At 41.5% G+C, this 22,621-nt stretch overlaps 1 protein-coding gene across 1 annotated transcript in view; it reads right to left on the bottom strand.

Moving 5' to 3' along the window:
* Positions 1-20,663, bottom strand: part of LOC138784110 (CUB and sushi domain-containing protein 3-like) — a 408,558-nt gene extending 387,895 nt beyond the window's left edge. Inside the window, exon 1 of the mRNA XM_069959624.1 lies at positions 20,620-20,663. Within this exon, the coding sequence (XP_069815725.1) occupies positions 20,620-20,663 (44 nt within the window). The remainder of the gene's footprint in view (positions 1-20,619) is intronic.
* Positions 20,664-22,621: the final 1,958 nt, after the last annotated feature.

Below are 22,621 nucleotides of genomic sequence, written 5' to 3'. Positions count from 1 at the left end.
TTTGCCAGATGCCGGTCAGTAAAGACTATGCTGTCCGACCCATCGAGCGTTTAACAACTCACTGCAATCTTTCCACTCGAATTCAATTTCAACAATATTTAGAAAACAAAAAAATAAATAAATAACCATCTGTTTTTGGATTATCTCATTATAGCAGTGCTGCAACTGTAAATATTAAAAATCTGGTGGGAATGGAGAGTGAGAAACTACTATGTGCATTCATAGATTTCATTATTAGACATTGGGAAATGTTTACATTGCGTCATGTAGACAACTCCTGTCCATTAGAAATGAGTAAGCACACTTGGTCGAGCATTGGGTGCTTGTTTGAGCTCAAAGCTCATACCACTGGGTCCATCTAGCCCGCCCTTTTAGTATTTCCCTTCTTATTATCTTAGGATTGATATATGTTTATCCCAGGCAGGTTAACATTCTATTATCATTGATTTACCAACCTCATCTCGACCAAGCTCAACCGAGTGCTTCGTGCTGCTTGGGTACTCGCGTTACAAAAAGCTTGCTAAAAGGCTGCTGAAAAACCCTCATTACCTCCTCCCAAGTTCTGCTGTACTTATTGCTGATAGGACCTTTAATAACATCATTCAAGATTCCTGAACGTCTAGTTACTCATGGGGTCTTTGTAATTTTGCCCTGATTTGCACAAATTCACATTCAAATACCAAAAGATGCAAGTGGATACTTCTTTTATGGCTGGGTGGATATTGTATGCTTGGCTTGGGACGCTGCGACTGTTAGGGCTGCAGCAGTGTTCCATGCTCCAGGCCGCCGCCACACCCACTCTCTCCCCCGGCTGTCTAGTGCAGATGCTGGAGCCCACTTTCAGCGGCCCATCACTGCTGCTTTAGCCCCTGGAGACGCCTCACCGCTCCAAGGTTCTTATCCCCGCTGTCCCAGCCAGTGCGCGTGTCCCCCCCTCCTAGGGCACCCACCGCTGTCACAGTTTTAAAGGGACGCTGCGTCCCTAATTTGTTAATGCATCAAACACCTGCCCTATAAACAAAGCACCTGTCCTGACATTCCCTGTTGGAGCCTATGTATGCTTTCCATGACGTGTGGTCCCAGCTCCCGCTACTTGCAGTTCCAGACATCTGCAGTTCCAACCTTGAGTCCTGCTTCCTGCCTATGTGTCTTGCCCGCCACCGCTATAAAGCCAAGCCAAAGGTAGCCACCTGGGGGACACCTGTTGCAGCAAGTCCATCCCACCTTGTGGTGCACACTGATGAAGACCAGAGGCCCCTTAGACTCCGCTCCCTGGCTCAGCTTATGTCCTCGCTAGAAGAAGCACGGATCAATGATTCCAGTCCTTACAGAGACCCTGAAGGCCTGGTAGCATATGTTTGGCAATAATTCAAATAAATGGCAATATTCTTGATTTTGTTGCAATAGTTCTGTGAACTGTACAACAAAATATGAAAAACCCATCCAACAATTGTTGTTGGTACGATTCCAGGTGTCGCAGTTTAAGGCCATGTTCCCACAAAGTATATTTTCGTAAAAGTATGGCCGTTTTGCATCAACGGCCATGATTATTACGAAAACATACTGTGTTACCTTGCCGTCTATGCAATCCTGGCCTGAGCGTATACACATAGTATACGCACTGGCCGGGATCCCTAGCGGCACCGCAAACAACTGACATGTCAGTTTTCTGCGGCCACTATTCATTGAATAGCAGCCGCAGAAAACCCTGTCAGTGCACACAGTTGAGTGAATGGCTCCAGCCGCCTGCTCCATTGTGTGCAGTGGAGAGTTCTGATGCGGGCGTGCACGGATGCGCCCACATCAGAACTCTGCGGCACTAAAGATCGTCCGGCCAGTACTGCAGTACCGGCCGGAATGATCTTAAATGAGACCAGCCATTCCGTGACCCGTCTCAACAACGGCCGTGATTAATACGAATACACTCCGTCCGGGATCCCTAGCGGCGCCGCGAGAAACATGAATAGCGTCCGCATAGCGAATAGCATCAATGAATAACGTCCGCAGAAAACCCTGTCAGTGCACACTGTGGAGCGAGCGGGTTCGGCTGCATGCTCCATAGTGTGCAGTGGAGAGTTCTGATGCGGGCGCACACAGATGCGCTTGCATCAGAACTCAGTGGCGCTAAAGATCATCCGGCCGGCATGATCTTTTCTGAGACCGGCCGGGTCATGGAAAGAGGTCTGAAGATGGCCTAACTGTTGAAGAGAATTAGAGAATAGCATAGATGTTGGTGAGCATTAGTGATAAAAAATGAATACAGCCTATGGCCTATGGCTGTATTCATGTCTTCCCGGACTCCCTTGATTTGGATCCAACATATTCAGCCACTGGTATTGAAATCTTGAACGATTGAACTCGAACATGCTTAAGTTGGGCTCATTTCTAGTGGGTATGCATTACTACATACTGTCTGTCATACATCCATAGTAAAGGATCACAGTTCACCCTTCCTGGCTCTATATTTATAACCATGTCTTATTAATGGATTAGTATAGATCCCGGTATGGACACAGTATAACACTCACATAATTTGTCTTGTGCTTTATTTTAAGATGTCTGATTTTTGCAATTTTGCCTGCGAATTAAGATGATCCAGCATCCAACATCATACATTAATACTTGAAAGCACTGCTAGCCTATACAATACGGATATTAGGGAAGAAAATGTGTGCTAAATTAAGATTGCAGCAGCAAAAAAGACCCTTAGGCTGTGTGACTATATGTGTTATTCTTCCTCATTGCTCCTGCTTTCTGGGAGATATTACTTGTATAAAGACCGTCAATCTCTGCGGAGTTCTGTGCACACATGGGAGCCTACAGAAGTAGATATCAGAGGAGGAATGAGAGAAGTCGGAATATATTCTATTATACTTCATTCCTTCTTAGGATCCCTGTTATTCTACAGGGATAGGGATGTTCAACTCTTAGTGTCTCCTTGGTGAACCGTGCAATAAAAAAACATAATAGAATACATGCAAGTATAACATGAATGTGGTAAAAGTGTTTTTTAGAACAAGTTCCGATTTCAATTAAATTCTGAATGATGTTGAAAATCATCCACTTAGAAGCTCCCTATATGAAATGTGCTTTTTTTTTTTTTTTAGTTAACACACTGTATTGAATATATATATATATATATATATATATATATATATATATATATATATATATATATATATTTATATGTATATATATATATATATATATATATATATATATATATATATAAAATTTTTATTATTACTATTTTTTTTTTCAACTTAAATGGGTACTCCAGCAAAAATCTTTTTCTTTCAAATCAACTGGTTTAGGAAAGTTAGACAGATTTGTAATTTGCTTCAATTTAAAAATCTTAAGTCTTACAGTACTTATCAGCTGCTTTATACCCTGCAGAAAGTGGTGTTTTCTCTTCAGTCTGACACAGTGCTCTCTGCTGCCACCTCTGTCCATGTCAGGAACTGTCCAGAGCAGTAGTAAATCCCCATAGAAAACCTCTTCTGCTCTGGACAGTTCCTGACATGGTCAGAGGTGGCAGCAGACAGCACTGTGTCAGACTGAAAAGAATACACCACTTCCACTAGAGCATGATCTAAATTTTTATTCTTAGTTTTTTTTTTATTACTTTGCTTAAAAAGTAGTAAATGCTTTGAACACACTTCCAGCAGATGTGGTTGGTAAATCTAAAGTAAAGGTAAACCTGCCTGGGAAAAACATATATTTATCCTAAGAAAATAAGAATGGAAATGCTAAAAAGGCTAGATGGTCCTTTTCTTTCAACAATCCTCTTAGTTTCTCGGTTTCCTCTAGGGGACTTCTACAAGAAATCATTTGATTGCTTATTCATACAATGCATTAAACACCTACATATCCCCCTGGACACCAGTATTCTATAACATCATATCACAATCGCGGAAAATATTAGATACAAACTACATCTACAACTGTGCCTGGTCATATATACAATATATATATATATATATATATATATATATATATATATATATATACTGTATATCTATCATACACATACTCTAAAAAATAGAACAACATTAACAAACTTTATTAGGCATAATCAGCCTAACGTGGACGATAGAGTCAGCAAAATAATGCGGACTATGTGATTAAGAAATGTCAGTGTGAATAGGCAGAACAAAAAAGTAATTTTAAAAATAATGGGGGAGATGTATCAATCATGGTGTATAGTGAAACTGTCTCAGTTGCCCCTCACTGTCCCAGCAACCCGATTCCACCTTTATTTTTAAAGGGTCTGTGAGGAATGAAAGGTGGAATCTGAGTGGTTGCTAGGGGCAACTGAGCCAGTTTTACTTTACACCATGTTTGATAAATCTCCCCCAATATATCTAGAGGCCAAGTAGCATGTGCAAAAATGTATATGTTTGTTTTCAGCCTTGTAAAAAGCGCTTTGTGCATACCTCACCACTCCCAGTCCTCATACAGTGAGCTTCCACCTCACCCTAATGTACGTTTCGTCCTCCTTCTTCAGGGGGTAATTAGGTGGAGCCAAACGCAGGCTATTTATGTGCAAAAAGAAACATATGATGGCTGTATTGAGTACCTGTTCATGTGATGCACATTGTATGAAGAATGCATGCTGTCATGTGACCTAAGGGGACATTGTTAACAAAGTCATGTGCTCTATCAAACATTCTAGGATACGTATGCAATGTGACATCATATAGTTGCAGCCACTATTTTGGGAAAGGTATACCAAGCTCAAATGTGCAACATCGGCTCTCCAGAGTGTACAGGCAACAATGCAGAAAGAATGCCACCAAAATATCTTGTATGTCAACCCAATGTTCCTGTTAATATTATTGTTCAGTCTTTGTATAAAGGCTTCCTGGTCTATTCTGCTGCCCTGCCAAATAAATCAATGAATCTCATCCAGGGGAGAACACCACCTTCACCATGCCCTAGATGAGATCCATTGGAAAGCACCTTGCTTTACCAAAACCCCCAAACAGGTTGGCAAATGAGGGCCCACAAGTTGCCCCCATTGCCACTCCCCTTACCTGCAATAGTAGCAGTTCTCGAATAAGAAACAGTTTGGGGTCAATATAAATAGTTTTAACAAAATAAATTCCTTAATCGCATATCCATATCATTCATGTACAAATAGAACTTCATTGCTTGTAGGTAGAGATGAGTGAATAGGTAAATATTCAATTCGATTGGATTCAATTCGAATAGCTCCCGATATTCGACTATTCAATCGAATATCGAATCCCATTATAGTCTATAGGAAAAAAATCCTTAAGACTTGGAAATCAAGATTCTACCACTAGGAGGTCACCAAGTGCCCAATGAAACCTCAGGAAATGATACCAACACCTCTGGAATGCAAATGGGACAGCAGGGGAAACATGCCAGGGTACATGAACGTAAAGTAGAAGTGTACCTTTTGGTCCAGCGGTACTTGCCTACGTATTAGGTGGTGCATAATCTTAGCGTATGTTTGTTTCTTGTTTATTCAGTACACTTGTGAAATATAATTGTTTGCAAAGTTATATATTGCCCAGCCGGTTATGTGAATTGCACACATGAATATATTGCATATATATATATATATATATATATATATATATATATATATATATATATCCACTTTCAGTATTACGCCACTATAACAGACTACTAACTATAGACTCCAAACACAATATAACCGCTTTGTATAATGGAAAAAATACTCAGACAACTTATTTCTTCTCCATTAGCGTGGACAGAAAGCCAAATATTGAGCAAAAGAAAATTTATCATGCAGCCTGATTTATCTGATACGTCATGGTGCCGCTCGGGGTGTTCAGAGCGGGGTCCCGCCGGGACCCCGCACTGAACGGCGCTGATCCCGGCTGACACGTGCAGCCGGGCAGTGCCTCTATTAGCCGGCGCGGGTCCCGTTGCCGTGCCGGCTAATTAAGCCTCTAAGTGCAGCTGTCAAACCTGACAGCTGCACTTAGAGGCTTCAGACCTCACGTCCCTGGTGTCTAGTGGGACGCGATCGCATCGCGGGGGGGAGATCCGTTCTTTTGCCCGTGCCGGGCCTCAGCGTCGGAATGACGCTGATCCCGGCTCGGCAATAGATTGCTATGGCCTGCAGCAGGCCATAGTAATCTATGACCGATCTAATCGATCTTTGCTGTGTATATACACAGCATTGATCTCTATGAGAGATCAGTGCTGTCTATATACAAGTCCCCCAGGGGGGCTTCTAGTTACAGTAAAAAAAAAAGTAAAAAAGTGTTTTTATTAATAAAAAATCCCCTCCCCTAATAAAAGTCCAAATCACCCCCCTTTTCCCATTTTATAAATATAAATTAATAAATAAATAAATAAACATATTTAGTATCGCCGCGCACGTAATCGCCCGAACTATTAATTAATCACATTCCTGATCTCGTACGGTAAACGGCGTCAGCGCAAAAAAATTCCAAAGTGCAAAATTGCGCATTTTTGGTCGCATCAAATCCAGAAAAAATTTAATAAAAAACAATCAAAAAGTCGTATATGCGCAATCAAGGTACCGATAGAAAGAACATATCATGGCGCAAAAACTGACACCTGACACAGCCCCATAGACCAAAGGATAAAAGCGCTATAAGCCTGGGAATGGAGCGATTTTAAGGAACGTATATTTGTTAACAATGGTTTGAATTTTTTACATGCCATCAGATACAATATAAGTTATACATGTTATATATCATAGTAATCGTAACGACTTGAGGAACATGCATAACAAGTCAGTTTTACCATAGGACGGACAGCGTAAATGCAAAACTCCCCGAAATCAAAACAAATTCGTTTTTTTTTTCAATTTGACAGCGCAAATGATTTTTTTCCGGTTTCGCAGCATATGTTATGGAAAAATAATGCCTGTCATTGCAAAGTACAATTGGTTTCGCAAAAAATAAGTGCTCATATACGTCTCTAGGTGAAAAAATGCAAGCGCTATGGACTTTTAAACTTAAAATGGACTAAGCAAAAGCGCAAAAACGAAAATAGGCTTTGACCTTAAGGGGTTAAATCACAAAAAGCAAAGTTTGTGTGGGGATTACTTTAAACGTCAATAGAGTCTCTCTCCCGATGCTGTTTAGCAAAACAGCAGTCCTTTTATTTTTTGAGGCAATGGAAAAGCCTAGAATACATGGGAGCAGTCGTCCCACCCATCACTTTGACTGCTCCAGTAAAGCCGGACCCGGATCATCTGTGGAAACAGCTGATGCATTTATTAAAAGTGACAATAACCTACAGTTACTGTCTAAAGCTACCGGTTCACTTCACCAAGGCCAGGCACCTCAGTGACAAAGCGAAGAGGACAGGGACGTGGAAATGCTGCTGGGGTTTCAAGCCACGGTCATAGTATTTCACAAGTGTACAGAATAGACAAAAAACAAGCATATGTGTAATATAAATAAAATAACTTAAGTGCAATATATGAAAGTCGGACTTGTGAGCAGAGTTGGAAGTGGTGAAAAAACTGTGGGTGTGAATAAGATCATAACTTGGGACATTGTTAACACACGCAAATGCATAAGTTCCAAAAAGAAAAAAAAGAACACTGAGTGTGAACTGTGCATTATACTGTATACTAACAGTATACAGCCGTATACCGAATATAGAATTGTTTTTACAACAAAAGAAATAAGGGGCTGGTCAACGCCTTCACTGGACGCACACTGCATAAATCTGTAGTAGCAAGATGACAGCTATTATCCCACACACTGTATACAGCCGTATACCGGATATAGAATTGTTTTTACAACAAAAGAAATAAAGGGCTGGTCAACGCCTTCACTGGACGCACACTGCGCAAATCTGTAGTAGCAAGATAACAGCTATCATCCCACATACACTCTATACAGCTGTATACCGACTATAGAACTATTTTTACAATAGAACTAAAAGGGCTGGTCAACGCCTTCCCTGGACACACACTGCGCAAATCAGTAGAAGCGAGATAACAGCTATATTATCCCACACACTGTATACAGCCGTATACTGGACATAGAATTGTTTTTACAACAATAGAAATAAAGGGCTGGTCAACGCCTTCCCTGGACGCAGACTGCGCAAATCAGTAGAAGCGAGATAAAAGCTATATTATCCCACACACTGTATACAGTCGTATACTGGATATAGAATTGTTTTTACAACAATAGAAATAAAGGGCTGGTCAACGCCTTCCCTGGACGCAGACTGCGCAAATCAGTAGAAGCGAGATAAAAGCTATATTATCCCACACACTGTATACAGTCGTATACTGGATATAGAATTTTTTTACAACAATAGAAATAAAGGGCTGGTCAACGCCTTCCCTGGACGCAGACTGCGCAAATCAGTAGAAGCGAGATAAAAGCTATATTATCCCACACACTGTATACAGTCGTATACTGGGTATAGAATTGTTTTTACAACAATAGAAATAAAGGGCTGGTCAGCCCCTTTACTGGACGCAGACTGCGCAAATTTGTGGTAGCAAGATCAAGGTATACACTATCAGTGGGTATACACACTGTGTATACACACTCCCTGTCTCACACAGCTTATACAGTGTATACACACTGCCTGTCTCACAAATACTTATACAGTGTATTAACACTGCCTGTCTCACAAATACTTATACAGTGTATTAACACTGCCTGTCTCACAACTGCTTCTACAGTGTGTGTATACAGTACACTGCCTGTCTCACAACAGCTTATACCATGTAGACACACTGCCTGTGTCACAACAGCTTGTAAATGTCTGTTTTTATATAGTTTCAGCCCTAACAAGGGCTTTTGGGGGTTTCTTCCTACTTAACTGCACCTAAAACCTTCCTCTCCCTGCTTTACAGACTGTCCCTCTCTGGTTCCAATCAGAAAGTAACACGAATCTCAAATCACTATTCTTTTATTTAGGAGGTCACATGGTTTAGCCAGCCAATCACAGTTAGAGGTTTTTTTTAAAGTCCTGCCTACTCCTAGTGCCTGCCCCTACCCCCTGCATGTTTATTGGCTGGAAAAAAGCGCCAGGGGATGTGGGAGGGCGACTCAAATTTTTACTGTGTTTTAGCACTGATATTCGACCACGGTTGAATACCTCAAATAGTGTACTATTCGATCAAACAGCTGTTTGAAAGAATAGTATTCGCTCATCTCTACTTGTAGGGCATTCTAGTATTTGATTGAAGTGTATAGGGGTTTTATGTCACATGGCACAAGCAAAAATCATATCCATCCATCCTACCCAGGTGGAAATTATTTTTGCTAGTATTAGTTGGATCCTGCATGCTCGGAGCATAGGCTTATTATATTCCATGGAGAGGCCAAAGTAAAGCGTAGAGTCCATGCCAATATAAGGCCACCTTATCGTGTTGGATGTTTTATACTATTTGCAAATGGTGACTAAAAGCATCTTTTTTTTTTTTTTTTTTTTTTTTTAGCAGTTGGGGGGCTGCTTTTAGTGATTTTCATATCTGTATTGGGTCTGCATCTTGCCATTAGCAGCAAACTGTTTTATGTTTTTGTGTGTTTGCAATTTTAGCCATTGCAACTTGCTCCTGTCTAGTGTGAATGGTGTTTTAGGAGAAATTTGTCTTCCTGCCTATATTCCAGATGGGGGGAGGTCCTACCTCTATATGGTCAAGCACTGCACCCATCCCACCCAGTTGGGTATTACTTTTCTTAGTATTAGTTGGATCCTGTATGCCCAGAGTGTAGGCTTATTATATGGTATACCAAGAGCCGTATTATTTTTGCAGAGATATTTTTAAGCAGTTGGGGGTCTGCTCTTAGCGATTTTCATATTTGTATTGGGTCTGTATCTTGCCATTAGCGGCAAGCTGTTGCATTTTTTTGTGTATTTACAGTCCTAAGCCTGACTGTTTTCCATGACTCCCTAGGGCTGCAAGCAACTTCTTTAGCCACCGGTAATAAAATGCAGAGCATTCAAGTTTGGACAAACCCAAGCATGCTCAAGGTTCACTTATCTCTGTATCCCTTTATACCTTTGGTTTCATACACAAGCTTTGCTGTTGGTTCCTGTACAAATCCAACAGAAAGCCATGCCCCATCCCCACTCTCCCTCTAGAAACATTGTTCCGTACTAGGGTACTGCTGTGCATACAGCTCTGTGATGTGCATGAGTTCCATCTTTTACTTATACTATTTCACTTCTTCAATACAAATACCCTACAGTAAACTACTTCTACCCACAGACCTGGACTTTCTGTTGACAGATTCTATTTCATAAGCTCAAAGAAAAGTTCTTTTTCTATAATACACTAAAATATACAGACATTCCTGCCTAAAAAAAGATCAAATCACATTTTTTTCTTTCCAAAGCACCTTCTTTATTTTAATGTTCTCTTTTAAGAGGTTTCTACTGAATAATTCTGTTAAAGATTTAGAGTGTAAAACCTGGAAAAATAGACCTTTATGCTTGGCACATAAAGCTGTCTTTTTTGGCAGTGGCAAAGGCTATTGATCTCCTGGGTTGAAGGTCAAGGATGAAAGTGACTTGGCACGCATCTTGAAGTCAATCACCGTGATTAAATACTCGACTGAGTTGGTAAAGGGTGTTTAGAAATGAGCGCAATACTAATGGGACATCATAAAATCTGACAGTCTCTTTCTCAGTTGGAATGGGAATATAAATGTTGAGGTTTCTGGCGAATGTTAATTCAGTTAGTAACTTTTTAGCATCATGTCCTCCAACAAATTCTAAAGAAATATAGAAACTAAACTCTACAGAATACTGACTAGTCTTGTACAAGTTTATCACAATAAATTGACCCCTAATATTTTTTCATAACCCATATGGAGAGTAGGGTTTTAGGCTGAATGGTGGAAAAAAAATGGTGGAAAAAATGGTAGCCTTATAGGAGTCCCTGGTCCTCCACACAGTTCCCTGTTCATCTTATGCTAGGGTGTTAGGTAAACTAGATACTGAGTAGTGAATAAATAACATCATATACCTCTATGCACCAAAAGGAGAGCTTATTTTGATCTTTGCTCCTTGGTCCTAATGCTCTGGACATTTTAACAATGCGCTAAGGAGGCGCTGATAATGTGTGGGTCCATTGGCAGGGATGGTACTGCTGTATGGCAGGCCACTGTCTATTGGAAGGGCATGTCTAGGCGGACAGCCCTCAATGGATATCTTCTGGATGGTAAAATGGTCTGTATTGTGCAAAGGAGATGGTGGAAGTGGATACCAAATATTTGTCAGATATTGGATTGGACAATTTAACAATGCGCAACAGGAAGTGCTGGAAATGTGGTGGATGCACAGAGGTCAGTGCCAGGTGTGGGTGGCAGAAGGTAGGATGTCGGGGGGGGGGCTACTTTGGTGGCGGAAATCACGATCCAGGTATACGGTTGTAGGGATAGGGGTCTTTTAGCAGGGACAGTTCTGCTAGACAGGAGGCCGCAGTCAAGGGGGAGGGCATGTCTAGACGGACACCCCTCAGAATCGGCTTTTTACTTAGAACTCCCTTTCTAGTTTCTGGATGAAGAGTCGTGATTTGTGTCAGGTCTCCCCAGTTGTATCCTTATAGTTAATAAAGGCCAGCTTATGCTGCCAAATTTTCTGCCAAGAATGTTGTCTGTGTTTTATTGGGGTTTGTATTGAAATTTGGGTCATTCCCAGGAGTGGGGTTAGCAGGTTCACCTCTTGAGAGCGATGAGTTGGGGTGAAGGGGCTCCCCAGTGAAGAGCCATAAGGGATGTCTCTGCAACCAAGACCAGGTGGGTCTTAGGGGGTTACTAGGGTAGGAAATAGGTCCAGCATGGTGATGTGAGTTAATGAGCTATTGTAAAACTGGCTCCAGGAGGGTAGGAAATGGGTCCAGCAATGTGATATAGAGACACTCTCGTATGTTTAGGATGGCCGCCAGAGAGCAGACATGGGTGGGGAATGTAGCTGGGGGCTTTGTGTGGGAACACATTAGCTATGCGGAGGGAACATCTGGGGGAGGTATAAGGTGACCAGAGGGGGTGAGGCTTATAGGTGTAACAGGGGACAGGTAAGGCTGGTCAGACACAAAAGGTTTCCAGCAAATAATGTAGACATATTGGAAAAGGATATCAATGGTTGGATTTAGGATATTTTAGGCATATTGTCAGACAAGTCAAAAGTTAAAGATTGCAACCGGCCTCTTGCCTCACCCTGCTGAGAACCTGAACTATAGCTGTGTAAATTGCCCGCTCCCCGACCAGAAGCTCTAACTCATTCGCTCTATAGACCTTAATGGAGGGAATAGAACAGATTTGAATGACATACAACATGGAGAGAAAGGAGTGGCTGCACATTCCACCTATGGCTGACATTAATGCCGCTAGGCCTATTTTAAAAAGCAATGCCAGGATGTTGGTATATAATTTGATCAAACCATATTGCCCCATGTTCCACATGCAAGTCCCCTGGTTCACACTGTGTTGGTGAGCGACCGCCAACCCCGCAAAGTGTGCACATACAGGGAAGGGAGGCCATGGAATGGCCCTGCAACCCCAATGTCACAGGACCAAACCCAAAATGCCCCACCAAAACCCAGCCGGCATCACTGGCCGGGAAGGCTGCCCCCAAACAACACAAGTATGAATAGACCAACAAGACCCAAATTGGCAGGATATACCTGTGCTCACATGTTAGCACCTTAGGTCTTTTCCATTCTGTCTTCAGCAGTAATGGTGAGTGCAATACCATATTCATACTTGTATTGTTTGGGGACAGCCTTCCCCGCCGGTGGTGCCGGCTGGGTCTTGGTGGGGCATTTTGGGTTTGGTCCTGTGACATTGGAGTTGCAGGGCCATTCCATGGCCCCCCTTCTTTGCATGTGCACAATATGCGGGGTTGGCGGTCGCTGACCGACACGGTGTGAAGTTAGCGTAGGGATTCGTGTGACCCAGGGGACCTTCACGTGGTACACAGGGCAATATGGTTTGATCAAATTATATACCAACATCCTGGCATTGGTTTTTAAAATAGGCCTAGCAGCATTAGTATCAGCCATAGGTAGGATGTGCAACCGCTCCTTTCTCTCCATGTCGGATTTGAATGACAATTGCACTTTACCAAGTATACAATATCTCAAGATGGCAGAGGATTTCAGGAGAGAGACTAGCTGCCATCTTTAACTTTCAAGACGTCTGATTATATGTAAAAAAAAATCCATATTTGAAAAATACATACTTAGAACATTGTAACCCAAAAACAAAGATCAAAATAAGGTCTCCTATTATTTGTCCCCACTAGAGATGAGTGAACCTCCAGCACTCTCTGGCTCATCAGAACCCAAGTTGATTACTTGTGACTGAAGAAGTTGGATACAGCCCTAAAGTTGCCTGGAAAACAGTGATACAGGCAGGCCATAGCCTGTATACATGTTTTCCAGGGCTGCATCCAACGTCTTCAGCCACCAATAATCAACTGCTGCATGCTCAGATTAAAAAACTGAATTTTAATCTGTGCTCCGTCATGCATTATTTTTTAATGGAGCCAATATGAGTCAAATAGCAGGCCACTGTAGTCCTTTGTGCGAGCAATATGTACATAAAGTCAGCTATTGTGAAGGGGTGAATTGAGCCCACTCCATAGACATTGAGAGTTTATTACTATGTGTAGCAGACCCTCAGAGCTACTGACTGACACTGTAGATCCAGATCTTGGCAGTAATTTAACCCTTTCAATACTGATATGTAATGAAATCACAGCATTGAATGAATTTATTGACAGGTGCCACAACTGTCAGGTGTCTGATCGGCATTCTGCAACATGATTGTGGAATGCCGATGGGTTACTTAGCAAGAAGAGGATGCATACTGTACTTATCTTCCAATGCTGCCAAAGAGTCTCTACTAATAGAGTCTGTCTAAGCTGATCTCACTGATCTTTGCAATGCTACAGCACTGCATAGATCAGTATTAGCAATCTAATGATTGTTTATGAAAGGTTCCTGGGGAACCTAAAAAGTGTTTAAAAAAATACAAATAAAAGTTTAAATCACCCCCTTTTCCAATTTTCCAAATACAAATTAAAAAAAAAATAGAAAACCAAAATGCATGCAATCACTGCATGCGCAATTGTCCGATCTATTAAAATACACTATTTTTAATCCCACATGCTAAATGGCATGAGCGGAAAAAAAACAGAAAAACTAAAATTGCAGATTTTTGGTCGCATCATACATCAGAAAAAAGCTTATAAAAAGAGAAAAGTTCCATAAAAACCATGTGGTACTGTTAAAAACTATAAATCATGGGGCAAAAAATAAGCCCTAATACAGTGTTATAGATGGAAAAATAAAAATAAATAGTTATAGGGGTAAGAACAGAGGAATTTTAAGTATGCTAATTTTTAAGAAAATGTTTTAATTTTTTTTAAGTAATAAAATCAAACAAACCTATAAAAATTGGCTCTCACTGCACTTACCCACAGAATACAGAGAACTGGTCAATTTAACTGTAACTTGCATGGCATAAGAACACAATCACCCAAAGTTTGCTAAGTTGCTAAATATATGTATAAATACTACTACTACTACTACTACTACTACTACTACTACTACTAATAATAATAATAATAATAATATAACCAAGATGTTTTGGAAGGCGATAATAAATGAAAAATATATCCAAACAAGAATTACCTGGGCACTACTGATGTAAATGTGTACACTGGCGTGCTCCAATCCATAAAAGTAGAGTCTTCCAACAGAAAGAAGGATGAGGCACTCACCAGTCCATAAATACTTAAAATAAAAAGGATGAGGCACTCACCAGTTCATAAATACTTGAAAGGAAGAGTGCTCATCAGCACGCGAAACAGGTTGTCGCCCGTTTACTCATCCAACCGCATCCGAATCACCTGTTGTATCATGGTATGAAATAAACTATGAAGTATTGGACTGGTGAGTGCCTCATCCTTCTTTCTGTTGGAAGGTAATAAATGAAAATACTAAGGTGAAAGTAAACCTGGACACAAAGAGGTTAAAATAGAAAGTTCAAAAAAGCATGCGAAGTTCAGCATAACTACAGTAGTTCCACTGTGTCATCTGATATATTCCAGCAGAGCTGCATCTCTACGTTTCTTAACTGTATCTGTGTCATGTGACCAGCAGTTAGACCACCAGAAAGTTACATGGTTTTATGTGTCTGAGGAAGGGGTGTGTCCTGGGTCAGCTGACTTCCTGCACACTAAAGGATGACATCATCCCCCCGCCCCTCATCAACACCCTATTCTCTATCTATATGCTACTGCTCTCCCTTCAAGATCAGTATATATACCAGGAGATTGTGCTCGAACATGCTATTTCTAGGTTTAGGAATCAGTATGGCTGAAAACCTATGACAAAGCCAGCACTAGCATCTCTACATTGTTCTCTAATAGCCTATGGTGACAGAACACATGGGAAAAAATATCAAGAAAACAATCATTGTCCTTTTGCTTGGTCCTTACGGTATTTATGACAAATCAAAAGAGTTTGTGCAAGGGATACATTCACATGAAGAAATACAGTATTAGTCGAATGATGTTGAACTCTAGCGAGGGTGATTGTTGGATGAGGCTGTATTATACATGAGATCTCACCCGGAGTATATAATTATGGTCGTACTTAGAAATAAAGATTTCCTTATTTGTGCAAATGCTTTTGTCGCTTCCTCCTGACCTTGAAGTCTGCCCGGCAGATAGTTGGCTTCTGGCTGCACTGCTTTCAGCCATTCTTTCACTCTGGCAGTATAGTAAATTGTTTCTCTTCTCTATTGAACTAAGTATTCGACATTAACCTTGATCAGCTTTTAATCACAATGCTGGTAGGAAGAGGATCCAGGAGTGAGAGCTGCGGTTTTGGATCTAGCCATCGTTTTTACATGTCATTGCAGGGTTCGGCAATGTTAGGTTGACATATTATGGTATCTATATACTGCAAGTGCTTTTATACTAGAATGCCAGATATTCTGCATTATTATTATCCTTTGCAAACGGCTAGACTCCAGGCAGAGACATTACCATAGGATGTGTGGGGGTAACAGTCTCCTGCTGCTTAAGAGGGCATAAAAACTAATCTAATAAAGAAGTTAACCCCAGTTTAGCTAATTGGCACATACAGTGGTGGTGGGGGTTACAGATTTGCATTAGGACCCTGGAGCTCACCACTGACCACTGTTTTTAAATTAACTGATGGAAGAAAGTCACTTTTATTTAAAACAAACTGAAGCCTTCAAGTACTTATCAACTGCTGTATGTCCTGCAGGAAGTGGTGCATTCTTACCAGTCTGACACAGTGCTCTCTGCTGCCACCTCAGTCAATTTGAGGCACAGACCAGAACTGTACAAAACCCCAAAATCTCAAAATATAGAAAACCTCTACTGCTCTGGCAGTTTCTGACACGTACAGAGGTGGCAGCCGAGAGCACTGTGTCTGACTGGAAAGAATACACCACTTCCTGCAGGACATACAGCAGCTGATAAGTACTTGAAAATTTCCGTTTTTGTTTTAATAGAATTAATTTACAAATCTGTATAACTTTCTGACACTAGTTGATTAGATTTTTTCCCCTGAGTTCCCTTTAAAGGAGAAAATCCGGCCAATTTTTGTAAAGTATTGTATTGCCGCCCCCCCACAGCAAAGTTATACAAATTACCAACATACACTTATTATGGTAAATGCTTATAAAATGCTTTTTTCCCTGCACTTACTACTGCATCAAGGCTTCAGTTTCTGGATAACATGGTGATGTCACTTCCTGGATAACATGGCGATGTAACTTCCTTGATAAAAAGGTGATGTCCCTTCCTGGATAAAAAGGTGATGTCACTTCCTGGATAACATGGTGATGTCACTTCCTGGATAACATGGTGATGTCACAACCCGATTCCCAGAGCTGTGTAGGCTGTGGCTGCTGGAGAGGATGATGGCAGGGGGATGTTCAGTGTTCCTCTAGTGCCCTGCGTCCCTCAGTGTCCCCCTGCCATCATCCTCTCCAGCAGCCAAAGCCCGCACAGCTCTGGGAGTCAGGTCGTGACATAACCATGTTATTCAGGAAGTGACATCAACATGTTATCCAGGAAGTGACATCATTATTTTATCCAGGAAGTGACATCACCTTTTTTATCCAGGAAGTGACCACCATGTTATTCCTGAAGTGACATCAGCATGTTATCCAGGAAGTGACATCAGCATGTTATCCAGGAAGTGACATCACCATGTTATCCAGGAAGTGACATCACCATGTTATCCCTAAAGTGACATCACCATGTTATCCAGGAAGTGACATCACCATGTTATCCAGGAAGTGAAGCCTTGATGCAGTAGTTAGTGCAGGGAAAAAAGCACTTTATAAGCATTTCCCGTAATACGTGAATATTGGTGATTTGTATAACTTTGGGGGCAATACAATACTGTAATGAAAATTGTCGCCGGACTTCTCCTTTTAAGGTAAATATTTTCCTTTACTATAATTTATATTACTTTAGCCTTATCTCTTCCTTTCCATGCAGCCTCAATGCTTCTAGGGAAGAATACTATAACATGAAATGCCACCGAGGACGTGACACCCTTTTTCTTAGCTCTCTGTATAACATCAGAGGTGCTGTACGGTATGGACCCACAGCAGGCTATAGGCATAGCTTTACAGCTTTTTATGTTTTATACGGCCATGTGGATGGAGCCTTCGTTTTCGTTGTCCCTATTTGCAGCTACAAATCATCCCAGTTCGGCCCTTTTCTGGGGAGATAAAACTGACTAGAGTTGATAGAATCAGCGCCAAGGTAAATACCTATAAAATATCTCCTCTGTACCTAGCAAATATTCTGCTTCTTCTTGAAGCCGTATTTCAAGACACTGATGTAAACCAGACCGGCCCCCTCTGTGAGAGATTAACCCTAATTAAAGTTTAATTAAAGAAAAGACGTCTAATAATCTGAGTATATTTTTCATCTAACTGGCCTTGGCGTGTTTCTGACTCTCACCTCCCGCTGATTCCAACCATTTCATTTAGAGTGTGATGGCGGCTGAAGTCGCCTGTTCTGCGGAGGAGCTTTATAGAATTACAGTATTGATGAATAAATGAAGGTAAAACATCCCGGTGTCAGCGTGATCTCTAGATGCCATATACATTGTCAAAGTTGTCAGAGTCCCTTCACTACATCAATAATGTAAGTATTCTGTGGCACAATGAAGCCGTTGTTTACATTGGGACAGAACAAATAATTATTTGTGTGACAATTGTGTTCAGCCTCCCGGCAGCTTATGTTTCTATTTCCTTGAAAGGCTCTTATAATGGCACTTCTCGCATCTTTACAATGTAAAAGCGGATAGGAGAGATCTCTGGCTTCTCTTGCACCTGATGTCAGATGTTTTAGAGCAGAGACTTACACAAGGACAGAAGGAGGGCAAATGGGGTGCATGCTAGGGGCCGTACACATGTTGGGTCCCGAACCCTTGCAGCTCATAAAATTTTGTAAAATGTTGTAAAATGTAAAATAAAAACTAATTCACGTGCTGCAGTCCCACAATTGAAAAAAAAAGTATCTGTCCCAAATGAAAGAAACTTCTTGATTAGAGATGAGCGAACCGGGTTCGGGTTCGAGTCGATCCGAACCCGAACGTTCAGCATTTGATTAGCTGGGGCTGCTGAACTTGGATAAAGCTCAAGGTTGTCTGGAAAACATGGATACAGCCAATGACTATATCCATGATTTCCACATAGCCTTAGGGCTTTATCCAACTTCAGCAGCCACCGCTAATCAAATGCCGAAAGTTCGGGCTCAGATTGACTCGAGCTTGCTCGAGGTTCGCTCATCTCTATTCTTGATCTGTTTTTGGTTACAGAGGGGACTCACCCGAACCACATATTAGCTAATAGGCACAAGACAGGGACCAGGAGGTTTCAATCAGCAGGAACTAGGCATCATCAGGGTAGGGATGGAGGGAGGCAGGGGCAAAACTACCCAGGACCCAAGCCATTATAGAATCAGGCAACTGGGATCCCACTATTACCTGGTGGGCGAATGGGTCTTCAGGATGCTGCAAATGGCCTTCCAAGTACCCTGGATCCAGCCCTTGAACCACAAGCACTCACAGTTAAACACAGGTCTCTGATTGACAGGACAAAGAGCCATTGGCTCCCCGCCCTGTCAATCATACTTGGGGCCACATACAAGAGGATCCAGGTTTTAGGACTGAGGTACTGATCGTGTGTGACCACTTGTTTTAAAAATGGACATTCTGAGAAGGGGGAGGGGAGGGAGAAAAAAACAAGAGGACAGCATAACAAATATGTAAAAGCAAGCACGTGCGTGTGTTTGGGAAATTATTTAAACGGACATATTTTCAATGTAATTCAACTAAATAAAAGATAGAAACTTATTTTTGGAATGTTTTTTTGATAACTTTATCATTGATTATTTTAGCCACATTTTAGTTGCATTCTAAAACTCTGGTTATCTGGAATTAGAAAAACCTTACCTGCTTTCTTCAAAAAACAGTGCCACTAAAGTCCTCAGATTGTACGTGGTATTACAGCTCAGGTCCATTGAAATGACTAAAAGCGAGTAAAACCACACACTACCAGAGATATATGTGGCGCTGTGTGTATTTAATGTATCCTTGACTTAAAGGGGTTATTCATTGCTACAAAAACATGGCCACTTTTGTCTCCAGGTCAGGTGTGGTTTGCCATTAGGCTCCATTTACTTCAATGGAACTGAGTTTCAAACCCCAACCAATCTGGAAACAAGAGTGAGGCAAAAGTGGAGATGTTTTTGTAGCGCTGGATAACCCCTTTAACCATACTCTGGCCCTGAACACAAACTTTTGGAGATTGGCTACAGAAAACATTACATAACGTTAAAACACTGAATTTTAAAAGTTTACCTTTAGAATTGGAGAAGAGTTTTCTTACACATGATTTTTTTTTTTGGCTTATGATTTCTATATTCACAATATGTGTTACTGATGTAAGTGCTAACACTCCTCACATGCCGGCTGCTTTCCAACATCTTAATGTTACATCTATGTGACCAAGCAGGTGGCACAATATTAAAGTATCACAAACCTAATGTTATCAATTTGTTTCCGGTATAGACGACACCAGCAGGAGACAGCTGACACTATATCTGCACGTCTCTTTTTAAAGCTCAGTCTGCAGATGGCGGCATTAAAAAAATAAATAAAATAAAAAGCATATTGAGGACATCCAGTTGGGGATTGGGTGGGAAGATATTTATATTTTGTTTCTTTTCGTACGGATATAAAATATTTTGACTGTACAGAAGACATATGCTTTTAGCTCTGCAATGACTACACTTGTAAGTTGCACTTGTAAGACTATCACTTGCACACCCAGTCTCCAAGAGAATTGTGAGGAGACATGGAGTCCGGAAAATGAGGCAGCTGTATCTACAAAGGTACCAGGGGTGGTTGTGCTGTTCTTAACTCATTAGTAGAGATGGACAAACTTTTTGAAAGTTCAGTTCATCAGGTTTGCCAAACTGTGACATAAAGTTCTGGTTTGTCTGAATCAAACCTTTAACTAACCGCACTAAAATAGCTAAACAATTACAGATATTTAGCTGTTTTAGTTCAGTTCACAAAGTTTGCTCATCAATACTTACCTGTCTGTGCTCCTCTGGTCTCCTTCTTCTCCGTTATCCGCCATCCTGTCTCAGTCAGTTATGGACAGAGCTGCCTGGTGGTGGCTGGAGACCCAAAGGAGGACACCGGGGGAGTGCGGACAGGTGAGCATAGAATTTGTTTTTGAATTAGATGTTTTTGATTAGATGTGCAGCCGCCATCTTTAAGAACTTGTCGGTTCATTACCAGACTGAACATTATGCAACGTTCAGAATGAATCTCAACTCAGAAGACTTAGTTTCTACTCATTAGCACTGCATCTTGTGTGCACTGGAGTAAAATAGTAGTTTTTCCAGATGACTAGAAAGCTACAACTCAAAGAGCAGCTCCGTCCTAGCAGACTAGAAACAAACCTGCATCACCTATTCACTGAAAGAGTGTCATGCAATACCACAGTTCTCCAGCAGGGTGCAGAGCTAGAAGTTTTTTTCTGCAGTAACAAGTGGTATAAGATTTCAGCAACCAGGTTTCTTGTGATCAGATGATCCTTTGGGGGAGGGTCTACAATTGAAATAAAACACCCCAAAACATATAACTTACTAGTAAAGTGAAATTGCTTTTCTTGTATTACTGCAATCATGGTCCTAGAGAATCCTTCTGCAGGATTTTGCCCGTTTTACTGGAATTCCAGGTGAGGCTCTGAGTTAATGAAAAGCCTTGGGAAGGAACGTGTATTGTGTGTGAGCTGCTCAAAGCTGGAGACTGAGTCTTCTGGGTTCTCCTGAACTATTGCTAGGCAGCTAAGAATATTTTTTGGACAATTACAAAGACTTTAAGGCTAGAGCTGCAGGATTATCCATGGTTGTGTGACCCTACTACTCATTCAAGTGAATAATATGGATTTTCTGCCTCTAAGTTGGTTGTGGTCATGGCCGCTTGTGGGTTGTAACATGATCTGGTTGACTTGTATGAGAGGTGAGTGGTGCAAAATCGCTGTTTTTCCCAAGTCTTAAGAATTCCTGTTCTGCCAACAAAAGAAAATGTATTGTTCTTTTGTTCGTAAAAAAAAAAAAAAAAAAAGACAACTTAGAACTCCATGATTCTATATAGACTAGCATGGCCACTTTCCGAATCAGAGCTTTTGAATTTTTCCGCAAGAGGGTGTAAAAGTACCTCTACTATGCAGTCAAATACATTGAGAGTTTTAAAATTGCCACTTTCTAGAGTGTTCTGAGCAAGCTGAGAGCAGTGGACTACTACATGCTGGAGCCATGTAATCTATAGCGATGAATCCTGGACTTGTTTGAGATCTGACAACAGTCAGGTTAACGCATTGGGCCTCATGGTGAGCGCTTCAATCCGGCCTTTGCTGTGAGGTGCCACACTGCCCACTGCTGATGTAATGTGGAGGACACACTGCCCTCTGCTGATGTAATGTGGAGGACACACTGCCCTCTGGCTGGTGTGATGTGGAGGACACACTGCCCTCTGCTGGTGTGATGATGTGGGAAACCATCATATATGACAGTGGTTACCTCTAGTAGCGATACGAGGGGCGCTAACAGCTCAGTGATATGTGTGTCAGGACCAGTCACACCAAACACACAGAGACAGTGAGCCCTGAGCTCAGCCCCGCCCACTGTCCCTACCTAATTGCCGCAATCTGCCCTAAAATGGCAGCGTACAACTTGGCGGCGATCCCTGGCCTGGATACGTGAAACAATAGACAAGACAAAACGAACAAACACAATAAGAATGGTCAGCAATCCGGGTCACAACAGTCTGGCAGCAAAGGTACAAAATCAGGATCCAAAAGAGTAGTCGAATAACAGGCAATATGGTCGGGGGCAGGCGGCAAGCAAGCGAGGTCAAAAGATACAAGGCAGAAATCAGGAGAAACCAGAAAACAGAACACACAAGCAGGCAGAGACTAAGTCAATAACCGGCAAGGCACAGGCAGAAGCTGAAATCTTATATAGGACACCAGGAACCAAGTCCAGAAGATGATAGGAGGGACCAGCTGTCAATCACTGAGGCAAAGGC

The sequence above is a fragment of the Dendropsophus ebraccatus genome, chromosome 2 (genome assembly GCF_027789765.1).
Source record: "Dendropsophus ebraccatus isolate aDenEbr1 chromosome 2, aDenEbr1.pat, whole genome shotgun sequence".
NCBI classification, from domain to species: Eukaryota; Metazoa; Chordata; class Amphibia; order Anura; family Hylidae; genus Dendropsophus; species Dendropsophus ebraccatus.
This window is presented reverse-complemented; position numbering and strand designations above follow the sequence as displayed.